At 39.4% G+C, this 17,347-nt stretch overlaps 1 protein-coding gene and 1 pseudogene across 1 annotated transcript; one reads left to right on the forward strand and one right to left on the reverse strand.

The window, feature by feature from the left end:
- Positions 1-735: 735 nt before the first annotated feature.
- LOC143642254 (olfactory receptor 1E5-like) lies at positions 736-1,677 on the reverse strand. Its single transcript, XM_077110539.1, has one exon. The coding sequence runs from the start codon at positions 1,675-1,677 to the stop codon at positions 736-738; it is 942 nt and encodes a 313-aa protein (XP_076966654.1).
- An 11,669-nt stretch (positions 1,678-13,346) lies between these two features.
- Positions 13,347-14,127, forward strand: LOC143642319 (olfactory receptor 1468-like; annotated as a pseudogene).
- The last annotated feature ends 3,220 nt before the right edge of the window (positions 14,128-17,347 follow it).

The raw sequence follows: 17,347 nt of genomic DNA on the forward strand, positions 1-17,347 counted from the left end.
AATTGTCATGGGGGTACAATAAAAAGCATACAAGGACCTTCTGCAAAGTCAAAATATTACACAAAAGAGAGGCAACTTTAAAAACAGAAAATTTCCCATGATCTTTAATTTTTTTCCCCCATGCTGGGTCAATAAATTCTAGGGTTCCTGGATTAGTTAATTACAAGTGAACACAAAATTGTTCAATGACACTATTGAACAGAAGGTTAGAAAAATTTATTGACATGATAGAGAATAAAAGACAATGTAGACATAAAAATAAAAAAGGGGCGTAGAAAAGTTAGGAGGTAGAATGACGACAGAATTTGTGCAGGAATATTATGTAAGAAACACTGGAGGTTTGCTGGGAGATTGAGTTATTGGGAAGTTCTTGAGTATTAATCTCAGATTATGGAGCACTATTTTAAAATGATACCATAGTCAAAGCTGACTTGAGATAAAATTGAAAGATCTAGGGATAACTTCAGAATGTAAGAATTGGAGAGCACATAAAATGTAGTTTTACCTAGGCTTTTCCAGCATCAACTGGGAAAGACAGAGAGGAAAGCAAAGTTAGACCCACAAGACCACCTTCCCTAGTCCACGGATCTGCTAAAGTTCCTTTCTTTTGCCTATTGAACAGTTATATCCTATGCTACTTGAGCCAAAGTTCCCATGGTGAGGGAAAATTCTGAGAAAATATTCCAATATTAATATCACTAAGAATATTAATTTAATAATTATGTTAAAAGCCCTTCACACACAGAAGGAAATTTTCTTTCTAAAAAGAGCCCTTCCTAGGGCTCCCTTTATTTCTCTGTTCCTTAGGCTGTAGATGAAGGGGTTCAGCATGGGAGTGACCACCGTGTACATCAGAGCCATGACAGTGTCTTTCACAGTAGTTTTATTAGCTGATGGACATAAGTACAGACCAATGACTGTCCCATAGAACAGTGACACCACAGAGAGGTGGGAGCCACAGGTGGAGAAGGTCTTACGGATACCTCGAGCAGAAGGGACCTTGAGAATGGAGGACACTATCTTTGCATAGGACACAAGAATGAGTAGGAAGGGGATGACAACAACAATTCCTCCTATAATAAATAGCACCCACTCATTTACTTGAGTGTCAGAGCAGGCCAGCTTTAGCAGGGCGGATATTTCACAGAAAAAGTGCGGGATCACATTGTCTGCACAGAAGGACAATCTGTTAACTAGCAGGGTGTGCAACAAGGAATAGAACGTGGTCTGCACCCAGAACAGCACCACCAGGGAGAGACAGAGCTTGGGGCTCATGATGGTGGTGTAGTGCAGGGGGAAGCAGATGGCCACATAGCGGTCATAGGCCATGGCCATGAGGATGAAGTTCCCAAGGTCTCCAAAAAATAGGACGAAGTATATTTGTGTCAGGCAGCCTGCATAGGGGATGGAAGGGACTTCACTCTGCATGTTCTGTAGCAATTTGGGCATGGTGACAGAGGAAAAGCAGAGGTCAGAGAGGGACAAGTTGCTGAGAAACAAATACATGGGAGTGTGAAGATGGGAGTCCAGGCAAATGAGGGTGATGATGAGGAGGTTCCCCAGGACGGTGGTAAGATACATGGCCAGGAACAGGGCATAGAAGAGGTTCTGGTGCTCTGGCTGGATGGGCAGGCCCAGGAGGAGGAACTCTGAGATGAGAGTTTGGTTTTTCCCCATTATTATCTCTCTCCAATACCTTTAAGAGAAATAAAAAGTCCCTTTAAAAACCCAAGTGAAAATGATCATGTTTTTCTCATACACAGTGTTTACGTGTTCTACAATAGTTGATCCCACCACCATCACAATAAGTATAATCTTCAAGTGTCTTTAATCTCTATGATCATTTATTACTTTTTCTCATCTTCTTTTCAACATGTTTCAGTAGCCCATTCTTTCCTAAATACTTATCTGTTTGCTTCTGTCACAAAAGGAGTGTTGGATTTTCTCTTCCCTTCCTGACTGGTCATTCTTAGCAACTGTAATTGGTTTCTGCTTTATAATATCTTATAGGATGATGTTCCTCAAATATTTTTGTAAATCCCATTCTTTTATAATTCTATATAGAACCACAAGAAAAATCTCACCATATGCCAAATACTTAGATTAATATTTAAACTTGGGCAGAGACGTCTCTCTCACCCACAGAACTCTGCATGCCACTGCTTGACGGTCCTCTTCTCTTGGATGTATCATAGGTGTCTTCAGCTCAAAGGTTCCTAATGAAATTCAGCATGGTGTGTTGCATCCATACTACTCTCCTCCTCTTCTGCTGTATCACATTTCAATAAAGGAATGCAAGATCCAATTGACAATGTATGAACTTTTTTCCTTCCATTCTTCTCTGGCACCATCAAATCCAGTCATATCTATCACATTCCATATATTCTACATTTCATTCCTCTGCTACTTCATCCACTCCTCATCACAAAAACCACATTCCTAGTAGTCCAGGTGAGACTCAAGTTAGTCCCCTGTTTCAGGGGACTAACTTCACACCTTAAATACCTTCTCATTCAATATGATTCATTCACATTGTGTCATTCTGAGATGGAAATCAGGTCATCTCTCCTGATTCATGCTTCAGGATATTCTCATTGCTCTTAAGATAAAGGTAAAGTTTCTTTGAAGGGCACAAATGGTGCTTCGTTACCTGAGCTGTGTCTCCCTCCATGGTCTCATCTTGCGCCCAAGTGACACAAGCCTTCCGTTCTCCAGTGCTGCTGGACTGTAAATCTAAATTTATTGCCTCTAAAATTTCATACTTGGTGTTCCTCCAATCTATCACTTTCTCCCCTCTGCTTCCTCTTTCAGTTGTCTTATTTTGATTTATCATTCAGGGATGTTTATGACACTTGCGAAACTAAACCTCCCTGTGTCCCCACCCTGGGTGAGTTCGGTTGCTGTCTGCACTGCCTCCTGTTCTCATCCCATAGCAGTGAATGTCCTGATCACAGGTAGATGGCTGACTTCCCAGGCCATGTCTGCCTCTTGCCTGCAGCAGGGCAGCCCCTGGCAGGGTGACTGATGTGGCCAATGCTTCATCCATATTTGTTGGCTGTCCTTCAGGATGAGAAAAATTCCTTCAACTTCAAAGGCAGAGAAAACTCCCATTAGGTAAAACAATCACAGTTCTTAAATCCTCCCAGAATACAAACTTACTAGATTTCACCATTTAGCACTAAATTTTGACACTCTATCACCAACTTCACACATGTAGTTTTGTATTTATAAAAAAAAAAATATTAGGGTATGTCGGAAGCACTGTACTTTTCAGTCACACCAATGACTTAAAACATCTTTAGGCATTGATCCACACAAATTCATTGATATGATGAGCATTTTATAAAGTGTGGGAAAGCAGAAGAAATTTGCATTTTTTAAGTTCTCACTTGAGTTTGTCCTCAGATGTCAATATCACATGTGATGATTAGTTTCATGTGTCAACATGGGTAGGTTCTGTTATCAGACTGTTGTAAAATACCAGTTCTGAATGTTGGTATGAAGGTATTTTATAATATATAGAAGTTTAAATTAGTGGACTTTGAGTGAAGTAGATTGCCCCCCCAAATGTGATGAGCCTTGCTACTGCCAGTAGAAGGTCATAAGAGAAAAGACTTCACTCTTCTGAAGAGAAAGAATTCTGCCTCCAAAATGCTGTGATCTCAATGCTGTACCATCTATTCTTCCAGGGACTCCAGTAGGCAGGACTGCCCTGCAGATTTCTGAATTAAGAATCCTCAGTACTATGTGGGCTATACCGTTAAAATCAATCTCTCTCTCTCTCTCTCTCTCTCTCTCTCTCTCTCTCTCACACACACACACACACACACACACACACACACTGCTTTCTTTGGGTAACCTTGGTTGATAAAGCTCAGTATGGTTGAGCAGGGTTGCACATCTCTGCAATTCCCGTGGCTTGGGAGGCTGAGTCAGAAGGATCATGGTTTCAAAGCCATCCTCTGCAACTTGGCAAGGCTCTAAGCAACCCAGAGAGACCCTGTCTCTACTAAAACATAAAAAAAATGGTCTGGAGATGTGGTTCAATGGTTGAGCTCCTCTGGGTTCAATCCCCAGTACCAAACAAACAAACAAAAACCCAGTCTGTCTCCAGGTCATCAAAAATGCAGAGGAGGAACATTAAGAGATGTGGGAAACTCATTCACTAAATGATATAAATGAGTCCTACTGCTGGGAAGTCCACCCCACTGCTGATGTTTAACAGAACTGCATTAACAGTTTGTACCTTTGGACACCATGTGTTGGCATCATAAAGGGAAGAAACATGAGGAGAAAATCATGTACCTCTTTTCTCAGACTTTTGCTTACATTTTGAGTTTGCAGGACTATCTTTGTGTCAAGAAGCTGTGCAGGGATCACAAAATCAGAGATAGCACATGCAGACGTTTTATCCACTGAGCTTCCTCTTCTTCAGCCATTAAATCCAATATCCTCACTCTGGGATGCACACAGGAATCATGTAGGGCAGTGTTTCTAAACTCAACACACATGCAAATTACCTGCCCTTAAGATATTCGTTCTGGTGCTGTAGCTCCGACCATACACTTTAAATGAATACCCAAGTAGTGGTGTCAATTCTGTGATCACTGGGCAGCACTTGAGTAGCAAATATACACACTGCCGTTTAACTCAGATTACTGAGCACCTTCAGATAACTTAACTGGAATCTCTGTGAAGTGACTTGTGCAAAGCTTTTTAAAGCTCCTTAGGTGAATGTAAAATAAAGAAAGGTTAAGAACTGTTACTGCACTGAACCCTGTCTTACAGGCCTGGTATGTCAAAATGCTGTGACCTTTGAGGATTCACTGCACAGTAAGTAACATTAGTGAGCAGTGTTATTAATAAAAAGTGTTATAAGTGATGAACATTAGTCAATATATTTCTATTCTGTGGCAAAGTCTTGGAAGGCAGCTGGATGGAAAAGAGGGAAGTTGTCACACCTGAAAACTTACCTGGCAGAACATCATACAACCTGGCATATTGACAACTTACCCAGGGTGTCTGAGGGTAACTCTGGGCCCTGACCCAAGATCTTGCTCCCCTTTATTCATTACAAGCATATTAAGTAACGTCCTCGGTAGTCATCACGTGTCTCTGCCATCCCTTCTCATGTCTCACCTTCTAGCCATCCCCGGCCCCGAGAGGCTCTGCATCTCAGGGGAGTCCAGATTCGGGCCTAACTCATTAGGCACAAAGTAATTATCCAGGACCTCTTCAAGGCAAATTATCAGAGTCCTGGATGGTGACTGATTAAAGTCACTGATCACACCCTACTGTACTTTGGGGAAAGGTGGGGATGGAGAGCTCAGGGATGAATGAACAGTCATTGCCCATTTAGGCAATGGACAGAAATCCTGTGCTGTTGGAGCCTACATTGGGGACTTTTGGAAAAATAGTTGGATAATCCATAAAAATAAATCAAGTATTAGACTGAGAATGATTTGAAAAATCTTAGGAGCATAGCAGTTTATACAAGTGGCATCTGATTGCCCTTTTTTGCATTGCTGTGGAATAAGTAAACCTCACATAATGAAATTTACTTGGTAAGGTTCAAGTGAACCTTCAAGTGAGCATTATATTATGGAGCTAATGCTACATAACAAAGTCTAGGTCATTAACCTCACTTTATCTTACCCTGTAGGCACTTTATCATGATACAGTGTGACAGGTAGAAGAAGAATGAATATAGTATAGTAAGATTTTAGGGGGAGGGACTGAGGTTGTGTCTCAGTGATGGGGCGCTCGCCTTAGTACATGTGAGGCACACATAAAAAGATAGATAAAATAAAGGTATTTTGTCCATATACAACTAAAAACTAAAGATATTAGCAAGAGAGATCACTAAGACAATTTATTATAGTATATGCTTTAAGTGTTCTAACTTATGATTAGATATTGTTGTTGATCTTTTCCTGTGCCAATTTACCATGTTTTAATGTTGGCTGTCTGTCAAGGGCTCATACATAAAGGCCTAGACTAAGTATTGCAGTATAGGAGTTGCTATGGTTAAGTGGCAGAAAATTGTAGAAAGTCCTTAGGTCATTGTGGATGATTTGAAAAGGATCATGGAATCTCTATTCTAGTTTGAGATGTGATCTGTCCTCTGCCATCCCTATCCCACACCATGAGGTGATCATGCCAGGGCTGACCTGGCCAAGGCTGCACCAGACCATTTGCCATTCTAACTCCGCAAACTGTGAATAAATGAACCTGTTTATAAGTTGACTGTGCTAGATATTTCATTGTACTGGTGGAAACTGGTACAGTAGTCTCTTTAATATTTGGTGCTGGAAAAACTGGATTTCCACTTTCACATTCTGTACAACAGTTTATAGAAAATGGATGGTAGATTTTAATGTTTGTCTGAGTGCTGAGGAGATTCCCCATGACATTCTGCTCTGTGGATCCAGAGATGTCTCAAAGCAAAAGCCAAGGTGAGATGGAGCAGGATGAATGTGCAGTGCTTTCACATGGTAAAGATCATTGCAACACTGACTGAAATAAGTGGCTGAGAAAACTTAGGACGGTGCATTAGAAGTGTATAGTTCTGAAGGGACATGCTCTTCTGCCAAGGGATATAACCATCCTTCGTTTGACCATTTTATGATTCATGTGTTAGCTAATGTGCAAACAGCAGAGTTGCTACTGTGCAAGGGGTAGTTGACATTGATCACCAAGGGGAAACTTTGTTACTCCACACAACTGGAACAGAGAAGGTGGCATCTGAGATCCTGGGAATAGTTTGTGTGGCACTTTATATTTCCAAGTCCTTTAACAGACCTTATTAAAATATAGAACCAATAAAAGTGACACCCATCAGGATGCGGTCCCTAGGAAGGAAATTTGCAATGTGTCACTATGTAAGATCCTGAAGCTGATGATGGTGAAGAGGGATGAATGGTGAGAAGGTGAATTATATACACCAAACCTGGCTTCCCAATCAAATGTGGGGAAAGAATATTCTTGGCACTAGGAAGAGACATGACATAGAGGAAGGGATGATTATTTTCCTGGGTGCTCAAGAATTTCCACAGAAAATGTGCTAAATGTGGTGCAGAAGTCAATTAGTTTTTCAAAAAGCTATCAATAATATCTAATCATTACATGAAGAAGAATTGGACATGGTCTGGGGAGTTAATTTTTTCTTATTCTTCTGATTTCTTTATATCTGCATATGTTTTAATCATAGAAGGCTAATCCTTGTTAAATGCATTTCTTCCTCTCCTACTGACCATGAGAAGCAAGACGGGGAGAAATAACAGGTTCTGCCATCCTTTCAATGTTTCTGAAACATGAGTTTCATGGCAGTACTCTACTCAAAGACCACTGATGGATCACTGTTATCCACAGGATAAAGCCTAAACTCTTAAACTCCTAAGATAGGTTGGGACATTCACAATGTGGTCCCTGATTACTTCATGGTTTCTGCAGCCATCCACCTTCACCTCCTGAAATGTAGGCTGCAGCCACACAGGTCTCCTGCCCCTTCCCCAACAGGCAACGAGAAAACACCTGTCCTGAGCTGCTTAGCATCTTCACCTTCCCCAAAGGATGGTCTGGTGTGAACAGAGGCTGTCATGAGTCACCACTACAGGACTCTGGGAGAATTAGTCTCTGAGAGGTCCTGGCTAATTATTTTGTCTGTAATGAGTTCCTCCAGCCTTGGTATTCCTCTGGGATGCAGAGCTCCTCAGACTTCTCTGAGCAGAAGGGGAAGAATGAGAAGGGATGGTGCAGTTAGGTGAAGACTATGGAGACTGTTACTTCCTGTGTCTCTAATGAATAAGGGGAAAAGGATCTTGGGTCAGGGCCCTGGAGTCACCCTCAGCCACCCTGGATGAGTTGGTAGCAGAGTGAATGAGCTCTTGTCTGTCTTTCAAATGTGATTGTCTTTAATTCCCAGATTGTATGATGTTCAGCAGAATAATTGTTTATATTGTTAAGTTTCTTCTTTTCCATCTTTCTGCCTCCCAAGACTTTCTCACATGGTTTTAATACTTTGATTAATGTTTGTTTAACATTTTTATGTTTTGTTGATAATAATATTCATTGCTATAACTTATTGTGCAATGTGCTTGCAATGATTGCATCATTTGCCCTTAAAAATAGTCTTGTGAATACGAGTTCAGTGCTATAATAATTCTTGAGCATTCTTTACTTTACATTCCCCTATAGAGCTCTAAAAAACTTGGCATTAGGAAGGCATGGACATGGGCCTCCTATCATGGATTATGATTAAATTTATCCGAAAGGGCTCGATAACCTGCCTTTAATGACAATGTATGTGTTTACTACTGAAGTGCATTTCAGTGACAGCAGTACTGATATCATCTTAGTGTCCATTTAAAATGTAGAAGTTGAGTTACAGAATCAGATTAGGTTTTTAACAGAATCCCTAAGTGACTTGCATGCATGTTAAATTTTAGAAACACTGCCCTAGCTGATTCTTATCTTATGTTCGGGTCAGGTTGAAAACTATGGATTTTAAGCTGTAGAAGTTCACTGGGTCATCAGTGATGACATCAGTAGGTGATGTCTGTGGTTTGTTGTCCCTGTATATATTCCTAACACATGAGATCATTCTACTCACACCCCAGTGAATGAAAAATTCTGATGCATGGTCTACATATTTCTTCTCAATATAATGCCAACACCTAATATTTAGGGGCACATATTGCTAATGCGGCAGGCAGTGTTAAACACCATCAGCAGGGTGAAATTACCAGCAGTTATACTCATTCATTTCATTTTAGCAAAATGAGCTTCCCACATGTGTTAAAGTTCTTCTTTTGCTTTCTTTTACAGCTTTGTGACATACTGGGGTTTATTAGGTCTGAGTATAAGAATTAATATGATACATATATCTATGATTTTGTGTGTGAATTTAAGAACATAATCCATATAATTTGAATATTTCGAAATTCACAGTATGCAGTGAAAAACAGAAGATTGCAGACCAGGGAAGAGTGAATGTTATACTTTTGTTTATCGTGGAAGGTTTTAATTTCATCTTCCATCCTGAAGCTTAATTTCACTGGATACACGATTTTTAGTTGGAACCCATTTTCTTTCAGTGTTTGAAATATGTTGTTCCAGGATCTTCTAGCTTTCAGAGTCTGTGTTGAAAGATCAGCTGTTATCCTGATTGATTTACCCCTAAATGTAATCTGCTTCCTTTCTCTTGTAGCTTTTAAAATTCTCTCCTTATTCTGTATGTTGGACATCTTCATTATAATGTGTCTAGGTGTGGATCTCTTACGATTTTGCACATTCGGCATCCTATAGGCTTCTAGGATTTCGGATTCTGTTTCATTCTTCAAGTCTGGGAAGTTTTCTTGTATTATTTCATTGAACAGATTGCTCATTTCTTTGGTTTGGACCTCTATACCTTCCTGTATCCCAATAACTCTTAAGTTTGGTCTCTTTATGTTATCCCATATTTCTTCGATGTTCTGCTCATGGTTTCTTAACAGTCTCGCTGAGCTGTCTATGTTCTTTTCAAGTTGAAATACTTTGTCTTCATTGTCTGATGTTCTATCTTCTAAGTGTTCTACTCTGCTGATAGTACTTTAAGTTTTTAATTTGGTTTATTGCTTCCTGCATTTCTAGGATTTCTGTTTGTTTGTTTTTTATAACCTCTATCTCCCTGTATAGTTGATTTTTTTGCTTCTTGGATTTGTTTATGTAATTCATTGTCAAAGTGATCTTTCATTGTCTGATTTTGCTGTCTAATGTCTTCCTTGAGACTCCAGATCATCTGAAGCATGTATATCCTGAATTCTTTATCTGACATTCCATCTGCTTCAGATATTACCTCTTCTGAAGTTGAGTTGAACTGCATTGCTTGTGGTCCTTTCTTTCCTTGTCTTTTCATACTGCTCACCTTTCTTTCTGCTTGATGAAACTGTTGTGTTATTGATTTTCCCCCTATATATTTATATTGCTCTTGTATAGTTGCAAAGTCTTCCTTTTGTGGAGAAAGACAATGTTAACAGTTCTCAATATCAATAGAACATCATCTAAGCACACATTTTCCTTATTACTACATTTATAGCTAGACTCTATGTCTCCAAATGTTGGTTTCAATTATCGTTTACAAATATAGTCATTAGTTTCATGAAAGGCATACCATTTCTGGTAGCTTGAAGAAAACTGAATTTCAGGTGTAGGATGTTATGTTTAGGGGGAAAGGAGTGAGGGTATGGGGTTAATCTAACTCAGTAACTTTGGAAAGCTCTAACCAACAGATGGGTAATTTATGGAAGAATGTATAGATTCAAATTCCTATCTGTATTACCCTACTTATAAATAGTAAAATTTAGGGGGTTGCAAGTGGGATAGAGGGAGTAAGAAGGAGAATAACAAATAACAAGGAGAGAAAGAGAAAAAAGAGAGTGGGAAAAAGAAAATAAGAGAAAAAAAGAACTAAAAAGCGGAGAGGGAGGAGGGGCATATGTAATTCCTCTATATTATATTATTCTGGTGATTCAGTTGTTAAAGACCTTTTTCATGCACAATTCTTGGTTTCACATATGTTGAGGTTGCGAGGACCAGAGGGGGAAGGGTAGAGGAGACTGGATGATTGGATGAAAAGAGAGAGAGAAGAGAAAAAAAGAAAGAAAAAAAATGTCTCTCAGAACTCTGTTTTCTTTTCTTCCAGTTGGTGGCATTATCTATTCCTAGCTTGAGTCTCTGAGTTCAGGGTGGTGGTGGTAGTCAGTGTGAGAGGACTTGAGCTTCCACCTGTGGCCTCTCTCCTCTTATTCTCTGAGATGAAAACCAGGTGCCTGATCAGCTGCAGAACCGAGCTGGTGGTTGGTGGGTTTTAAGGGTTGGTGGGATTTTCCAAGATGAGTTCCATCAATTTTTCTCATAAGGTGTTTGATGAGGTGTGGGGTGTGGGGAAACCTTATGTTTGTCCAGAGCTCGGTCAGGTGACTGCACGGGCAGGTGGCTGGGCCCCTCCTCCAGCTGCGATGGTCTGTCTACCGCGCAGGCGGTCGGCTGTGCCCCGAATGTTATACTTTTGAATCCAGAGCACTCTGGAGGCAGAATTCTTCCTTAGGGGAGAAAAATCTTTTGGGGGCAGAATTCTTGATAAGGAGAGTAAAGTCTTTTGTTCCTCTAAGTTTTTCAACTGATGATACAAGGGTCATCATATAGAGGATAATCTGCTTTGGTTAAAGTCTACTGATTTAAATGTTAATCATATAACAGAATATCTTCATGGCAATGAAAAAGTGATATTTGATGAAAACTTGGCCTCAGGACCGAGCAAAGCTGACACATAAAATTAGTCATCATATATGGCTAATTCCTCTGAGGAAGAACTCAAAGGAGAGCTTTAAAAAATATGTTTCTTTCCTCTCCTTTAATAATAATTTACATAATGCTCTCAGATTTATTTTACCAACATCAATTTGATGGCATCTTCTGTATTAAAGTGGAAGAATGTTTCATTCACATCAGTATTGCTGAAAAGGACAGGGCATCTGATGGACCCTAATATTTTCCATGAATAGAAAGCTACATCAGAGAAGTTGGTAATGCAGTGACAAAATGTAGTGCTAGGTGGTGAAGTCTAGAGAGTTTGTATTCTGGGTGGATGAAAGTAGAGATTATTCTACTTAAGGAGAGTTGACTTCCTTAAAGTTGAAGAGACATGTCTCATTCTGAAGGACAGGCAACAAATATAGATGAAGCATTGGCCACATCGAACACCATGCCAGGGGCTGCCCTGCTGCAGGTTGTGAGGCAGACATGGCCTTTTCTGTGTAGAGTTCACAACCTGGTGGGAAGTCAGCTATCAACCTGTGATCCAGATGCAAGTGATATGACAAGAGAAGAGGATATTTTGGAAAGTGCTGCAGGACTCCCCTAGCATGTGGACACAAGGGAGTTTTAGCTTAGCAAGTGTCATGTAATATGCCTGAAAGTAAGTGTGGGTAAGCCAGGTGAAGAGAGAGCAGAGGGACAAATTGATTAGCAGGAGAAACAGTGTGTATGAGATGCTATTAATTCCATAATTGCTGCAGAGTAGAGTGCAATTATCACTGTGTGGACAGGTGAGACAGTGGTGGTAGATGCAGGTAAGGTAATAAAGCAACATTTGTGCCTTCAAAAGGAACATTATCTTAAGAGCAATGCCAATCCTTTGAAGCACTAATCAGGACAAAGTTGATCAATTTCTACTTAGAATACTACTGTGTAATTGAAAAAGCATATTGAAGGGGAAGGGTACTGAGGCATAGAAACAGGGACATGACTTGAGAGACTGCTTAAATAGTCCAGGTGAGATAAGATGACATCATGGACTAGGAATGTGGCCTTGTGATCAGGAGTGAAATATATGTGATGTGGTATGTTGGAGTTAGTGGTAAGAGAAAAGAATGAATGGAAACAGCTCACAGACTTCAGATCTGATGCTGCATTCCTTTTCTGAAATATGAGAGAGTAGATAAATAGGAGGGTGGTACAGAGGCAGTGCAATCTGATGAGAGTCATTAGGGACATCTTCAGCTTAAGGTGCCTATGACACACTGAAGGGAAGATAATGGTTATGGGACACAGAGATTTATTGATTACTTACTGATTTTTATTTTATTTTGTAATTTATTTTTTGGACCACTGGGGATCAAACCCAGAGTCTTGAGCATACTAGAGAAGCACTGTATCACCGTGCTACATCCCCAAACCCTACGACTGAGTTTAAAATGGTAATCTAAGACACTGGAGTAGATGAGTTTTTCTTGGGGGTGTATATATATTTATAATAATAGCATATTAAAAATCCTTGAGGAACATCAACATATAAGACACAGATGGAACAGGAGTCAGTTATGTTTCCCTGGGATTAGCAGTCAGGCAGGTATAAAAAATAACAAAGCATTTTGTCTCAGAAGCCAATAGATAAGAATGTTTAGGAAAGGATAAAATATTCAAACATGTTCCCTAGAAGTTAAGAAAAAGACATCAATGATGATGTGGAGAATAGACATTCGGGCATTAAAGATTCCAATTATTATAAAGGAAATGAGGTTAATTATTATAGAATGAGTATCAGATAATGTATGATAATAGAACAATGTTCATTTCTTTGGATTATTGAGGGATTTTTTAATTGTTTTCTCTGAAAGATACTGGAGATAGAGGATGATAGGAAGGAACCAAACTCTCATCTCAGAGTTTCTCCTTGTGGGCCTGCCCATCCAGCCAGGGCACCAGAACCTGTTCTATGCCCTATTCCTTTCCATGTATCTTACCATCATCCTGGGGAACCGCATCATCATCATTCCCATTTGCTGGATTCTCTTCTCCACATACCCATGTATTTGTTTCTCAGCAACTTGTCTTTCTCTGATCTCTGCTTTTCCTATGTGACCATTCCTAAACTATTGCAGAACATGCAGAGTCAAGTTCCATTCATTCCCTTTGCAGCCTTCCTGATTCAAATGTACTTTTTCCTGATTTTTGGAAATCTCGAGAGCTTTCTCCTTGTTCTCCTTTCCTGTGTGGAGTTCATAGCCTATGACAGCTGTGCAGCCATCTGCTTCTTGAACTACACTTCTGTCCTGAGCCCTGAACTCTGTCTCTCCCTGGTGGTGCTGTCCCGGGTGCTGACCATGCTCCATTCCATGTTGCACACTCTGCTCACGGCCAGACTGTCTTTCTGTTCAGACAACCTGATCTTACACTTTTTTTCTGTGACATATCTGCTCTGCTGAAGCTTGCCTGCTCTGACACTCATGTTAATGAGTTAATGATATTTATCATGGGAGGACTCCCATTCCTTCTGATCACCATGTTCTATGCACAAATTTCCCCCTCCATATCAACTTTCCTTCTTCTTGTGGTATCCACAAGGCCTTCTTCACCTGGGGCTCCCACCTGTCTGTGGTGTCACTGTTCTATGGGGACAGTACTGGTCTCTACTTATGTTCATCATCTAACAATTCTAATGTGAAAGATTCTATTATGGTTCTGATGTACACAATGGTGACTCCCATGCCAAATCCCTTCATCTGCAGCCTGAGGAACAGAGAGGTGAAGGGAGTTCTGAGAAGAATGTTGTGTAAGAAGACAATTCTATTCTCTGTATCATGGTAAACCTAGTGATACATATTATAATTTTATCCAATATAAATATTGAGTTTGATATTTGATTATTATTGCAGATATTTCTTTCCATGTTTCTGTTCAAAAAGAATAATTTCCGATAAACAAAAACTGAAATGGAGAGTGTAGTTGATGTAAAAGATAATCTCAATGACCTGAAGGGAAGGTGTCCTGTTTGTTAATTCTAGCTAACCCTGAAGGCATAATTTAAATCATTTAATTGAAGTTTCTGTCTGAAGCTCTTAAATCACTAATTTATCATGTGTTCCTCTTGAAAACCATAACTTGGCTTTAAATGATAGTCTCTTCTCCCAGGTCAATGCTAAGATTCAAACAACTCAGGTCAGCAGTCACTCTTGTAATTTTAATTTTTAATTTCTAAGTAGAAATCTCTATCTGAGCAAGTGTTTATATCATTCTCAATCATTTTACTTCTCTTTTCTTCTCGTGTCTGCATTTTCCTTCCTTTTTACTTGATGTGTATTTAAATGCACATTATGTTTACCTTCTTATAGCAGTTTAATTTGTATTTGTTGGAAACTAAGTCCTCTTGGGGCCCTAAATGTTGTTGCCTCAAGCATGGTTGAGGAGGCCAGAATCTGCTTTTCAACCTCCCTCTTTAAGGATCACCTTTCTTTCCTTGGTTCTTTAAGTATTTCATAAACTTTACTTCCATGATCTTATTTAACTCCTGTGATGATTCCATGAAGGACAGGAAAAAATTATGATGTCAGAGCTTGAATGGATGTGATGGACATCATTACCCTAGGTACATGTATGACTGCATATATGGTGTGATGCTTCATTGTGTGCAACCAGAGAAATAAAAACTTGTGCTCCATTTGTGTACAATGAATCCCAATGCATTCTGCTGTCATATATACCTAATTAGAATAAATAAATAAGTATTTTAAAAGATTGAACAATGTGGAATTTGAACATGCCAGTGTTCCACTATGTGTCAGTACTGAACCTATTTAAAAAACCACAGATTATTTGATTGTGGGGGTTCTTCTCACCTCCCCCCACCTCAGAAATAGAATGTGCAGCCTTACATTTTTTTTCTGTACCAGGGATCGAACCCAGGACCACTTAACCACTGAGCCACATCCGCAGCACTTTTTATATTTTATTTGGAGACAGGGTCTCACTAAGTTTCTTAGGGCCTCATTAAATTACTGAGGCTGGCTCTGAACTTGTGATCCTCCTGCTCAGGCTCCTGAGTAGCTGGTATTACAGGCATATGCCACCACACCCCGGCTCAGCCTTACATTTTTCAGTGTGAGCTGTGTGTGTCATTGTCTAAGTTTCCATTCTTGGTCATTTGCTTCCTTGTCCCCTGCAAGTGATGACAACAAAATGTGTCATTTCAAATTCTCTTAAATGGCACTGACCTCCACATCTCTGCAGCCCATTTCATAGATTTGCCCTCATTTTTCAATAGATATCTTCACTTGATACTTTCTGACACACAAAGTTGAACTCTTTATTATCTATGCACATATGCTCTTTGTCCTACATTCCATTTCTTGATTCACATTACCTTCCAAATAGCTACCTAATAAGCTGTGCATGTTTGTGTAATTATGGGTATATGTTTACAAAAAGGATTAACATTCTCAGTCATATGGAAAAGGATCATGTTGGGTTCTCATCTTACACCCTGTACTAAGTTACAGGATAGGGAGATGGCCAAAAGAGAGCAATGTGGTTGTGGCTATTTCCCTAAATTAGTGTTGCCACATTACATTTAGCTTTCTAAAAACATCATTTTCAAGTGCTGGTGACAACAGACCCAGGTAATTGTTAGCTTAATTGCAACCATCTTCCTTTTACCCCACCCCCACTTTATGAATACTGTTCTTATTCCCAAGATAAAACTTACTGGTCTGGAGATGTGCCGGTCTCCCCCTATTTTCTCATTGAGAGATGGGAGGCAACTTTCCAGCCCCTGAGATAGGGATGTAGTGATTTCCCTGTTCTCTCCTTGAGAAGATAAAAGGACATGCTGATTTTCTTGTCCCCTACCCCCCACCTTCGGAGAGATAGGGAAACTGCCTGTCTTTCCAAGAAACAAGACTTGCCTTCCACAAGATCAGGGGATGCTCACTATGTCAGTCAAAACTAAAACCGCCCCTAGCCCCAGCCATGATGCTAGCCAATAAGAGGCAACATTCAAGGGGGAGTCGCTGCTGCTGTCCCTGCTTGCTGTTGCTGTCCCTCTCTCTGTGCAGAGCAGCCTGACAATAAACCCACTTTTTATCCTAGGTGTGTGTGTGTGTGATTAGTCCTGTGCCACTTTTCTTTCAGTAATAGTGTTCTTAATTTGGCTCATGACTTTCTATTTCCTCCAGTTCTTACTCCTTAACATTTGGGGGGACACCAATGAGGCTCTGTGTGCCTGCCATTTCTCCCCATCCTTTTCAAGAGAAATAGATGTGAATCAGTGCATATTTTACCCTGTGGCTTTGAACTAGTAGAAGATTCCAGCAAATTGATGAACATTTTTCAAAGTTTTGGGGTAATTTGGGGTCCTCTTGAATTCTTACAACTTAGTTATTGATTTCAGTAGTGATCAGGTGATGAGAAATGAATTAATTTCCAATCAATGTCATGTACATAAATGTCTTAAGTATTTTGGGGATACTTTATATTCAAAGATAACTTTATATTTTTTCTGCTTTATAATCATCTTTACTTTTAATGCTAGAAAAGAAAATACATCCTGAAATAATGTACTATTTATTCATTTTAATTAAACAAATGCTTTCATTATGGTTATTTGCAAGTTGAAAATATAATTAAGTTAAGCTCTTAGTTTGCAAGGTCATATATATGAAATTTTAACAAATGTAGCTTCTGAGTTTTGCATAAATTTAAATATTTTCTTGTATAAAATATTTTTAAAGTTTGTAGTTTATATTTAGTGCTTTAGCCATCTAAAGTCTCATGACTTTCATTATGAGAGTAAAGAATTCATTTAGTATTTTACCATTTCAATTATTCCAGTACCATTTTTAGGTACTGCATTCTTCACTACATTTAATTTAAATACCATATTCATCATAAAACAATCCCCCCATAGGACTGTTTCTTCAGATACTTCCTCATTTCTTGTAACTTTTTTCAATTCCTATACAAGTATATACTTGTATAGGAGTTTTTTTAAAGATATATATTGATATTGCTAGGCATGGAACCAACTTACATT

Source organism: Callospermophilus lateralis, chromosome 11 (genome assembly GCF_048772815.1).
Source record: "Callospermophilus lateralis isolate mCalLat2 chromosome 11, mCalLat2.hap1, whole genome shotgun sequence".
NCBI lineage: Eukaryota > Metazoa > Chordata > Mammalia > Rodentia > Sciuridae > Callospermophilus > Callospermophilus lateralis.

What these genes read in the sequence shown, in the direction of transcription:
- LOC143642254 (XM_077110539.1), bottom strand. Translation starts at nt 1,677, where the DNA reads ATGGGGAAAAACCAAACTCTCATCTCAGAGTTCCTCCTCCTGGGCCTG.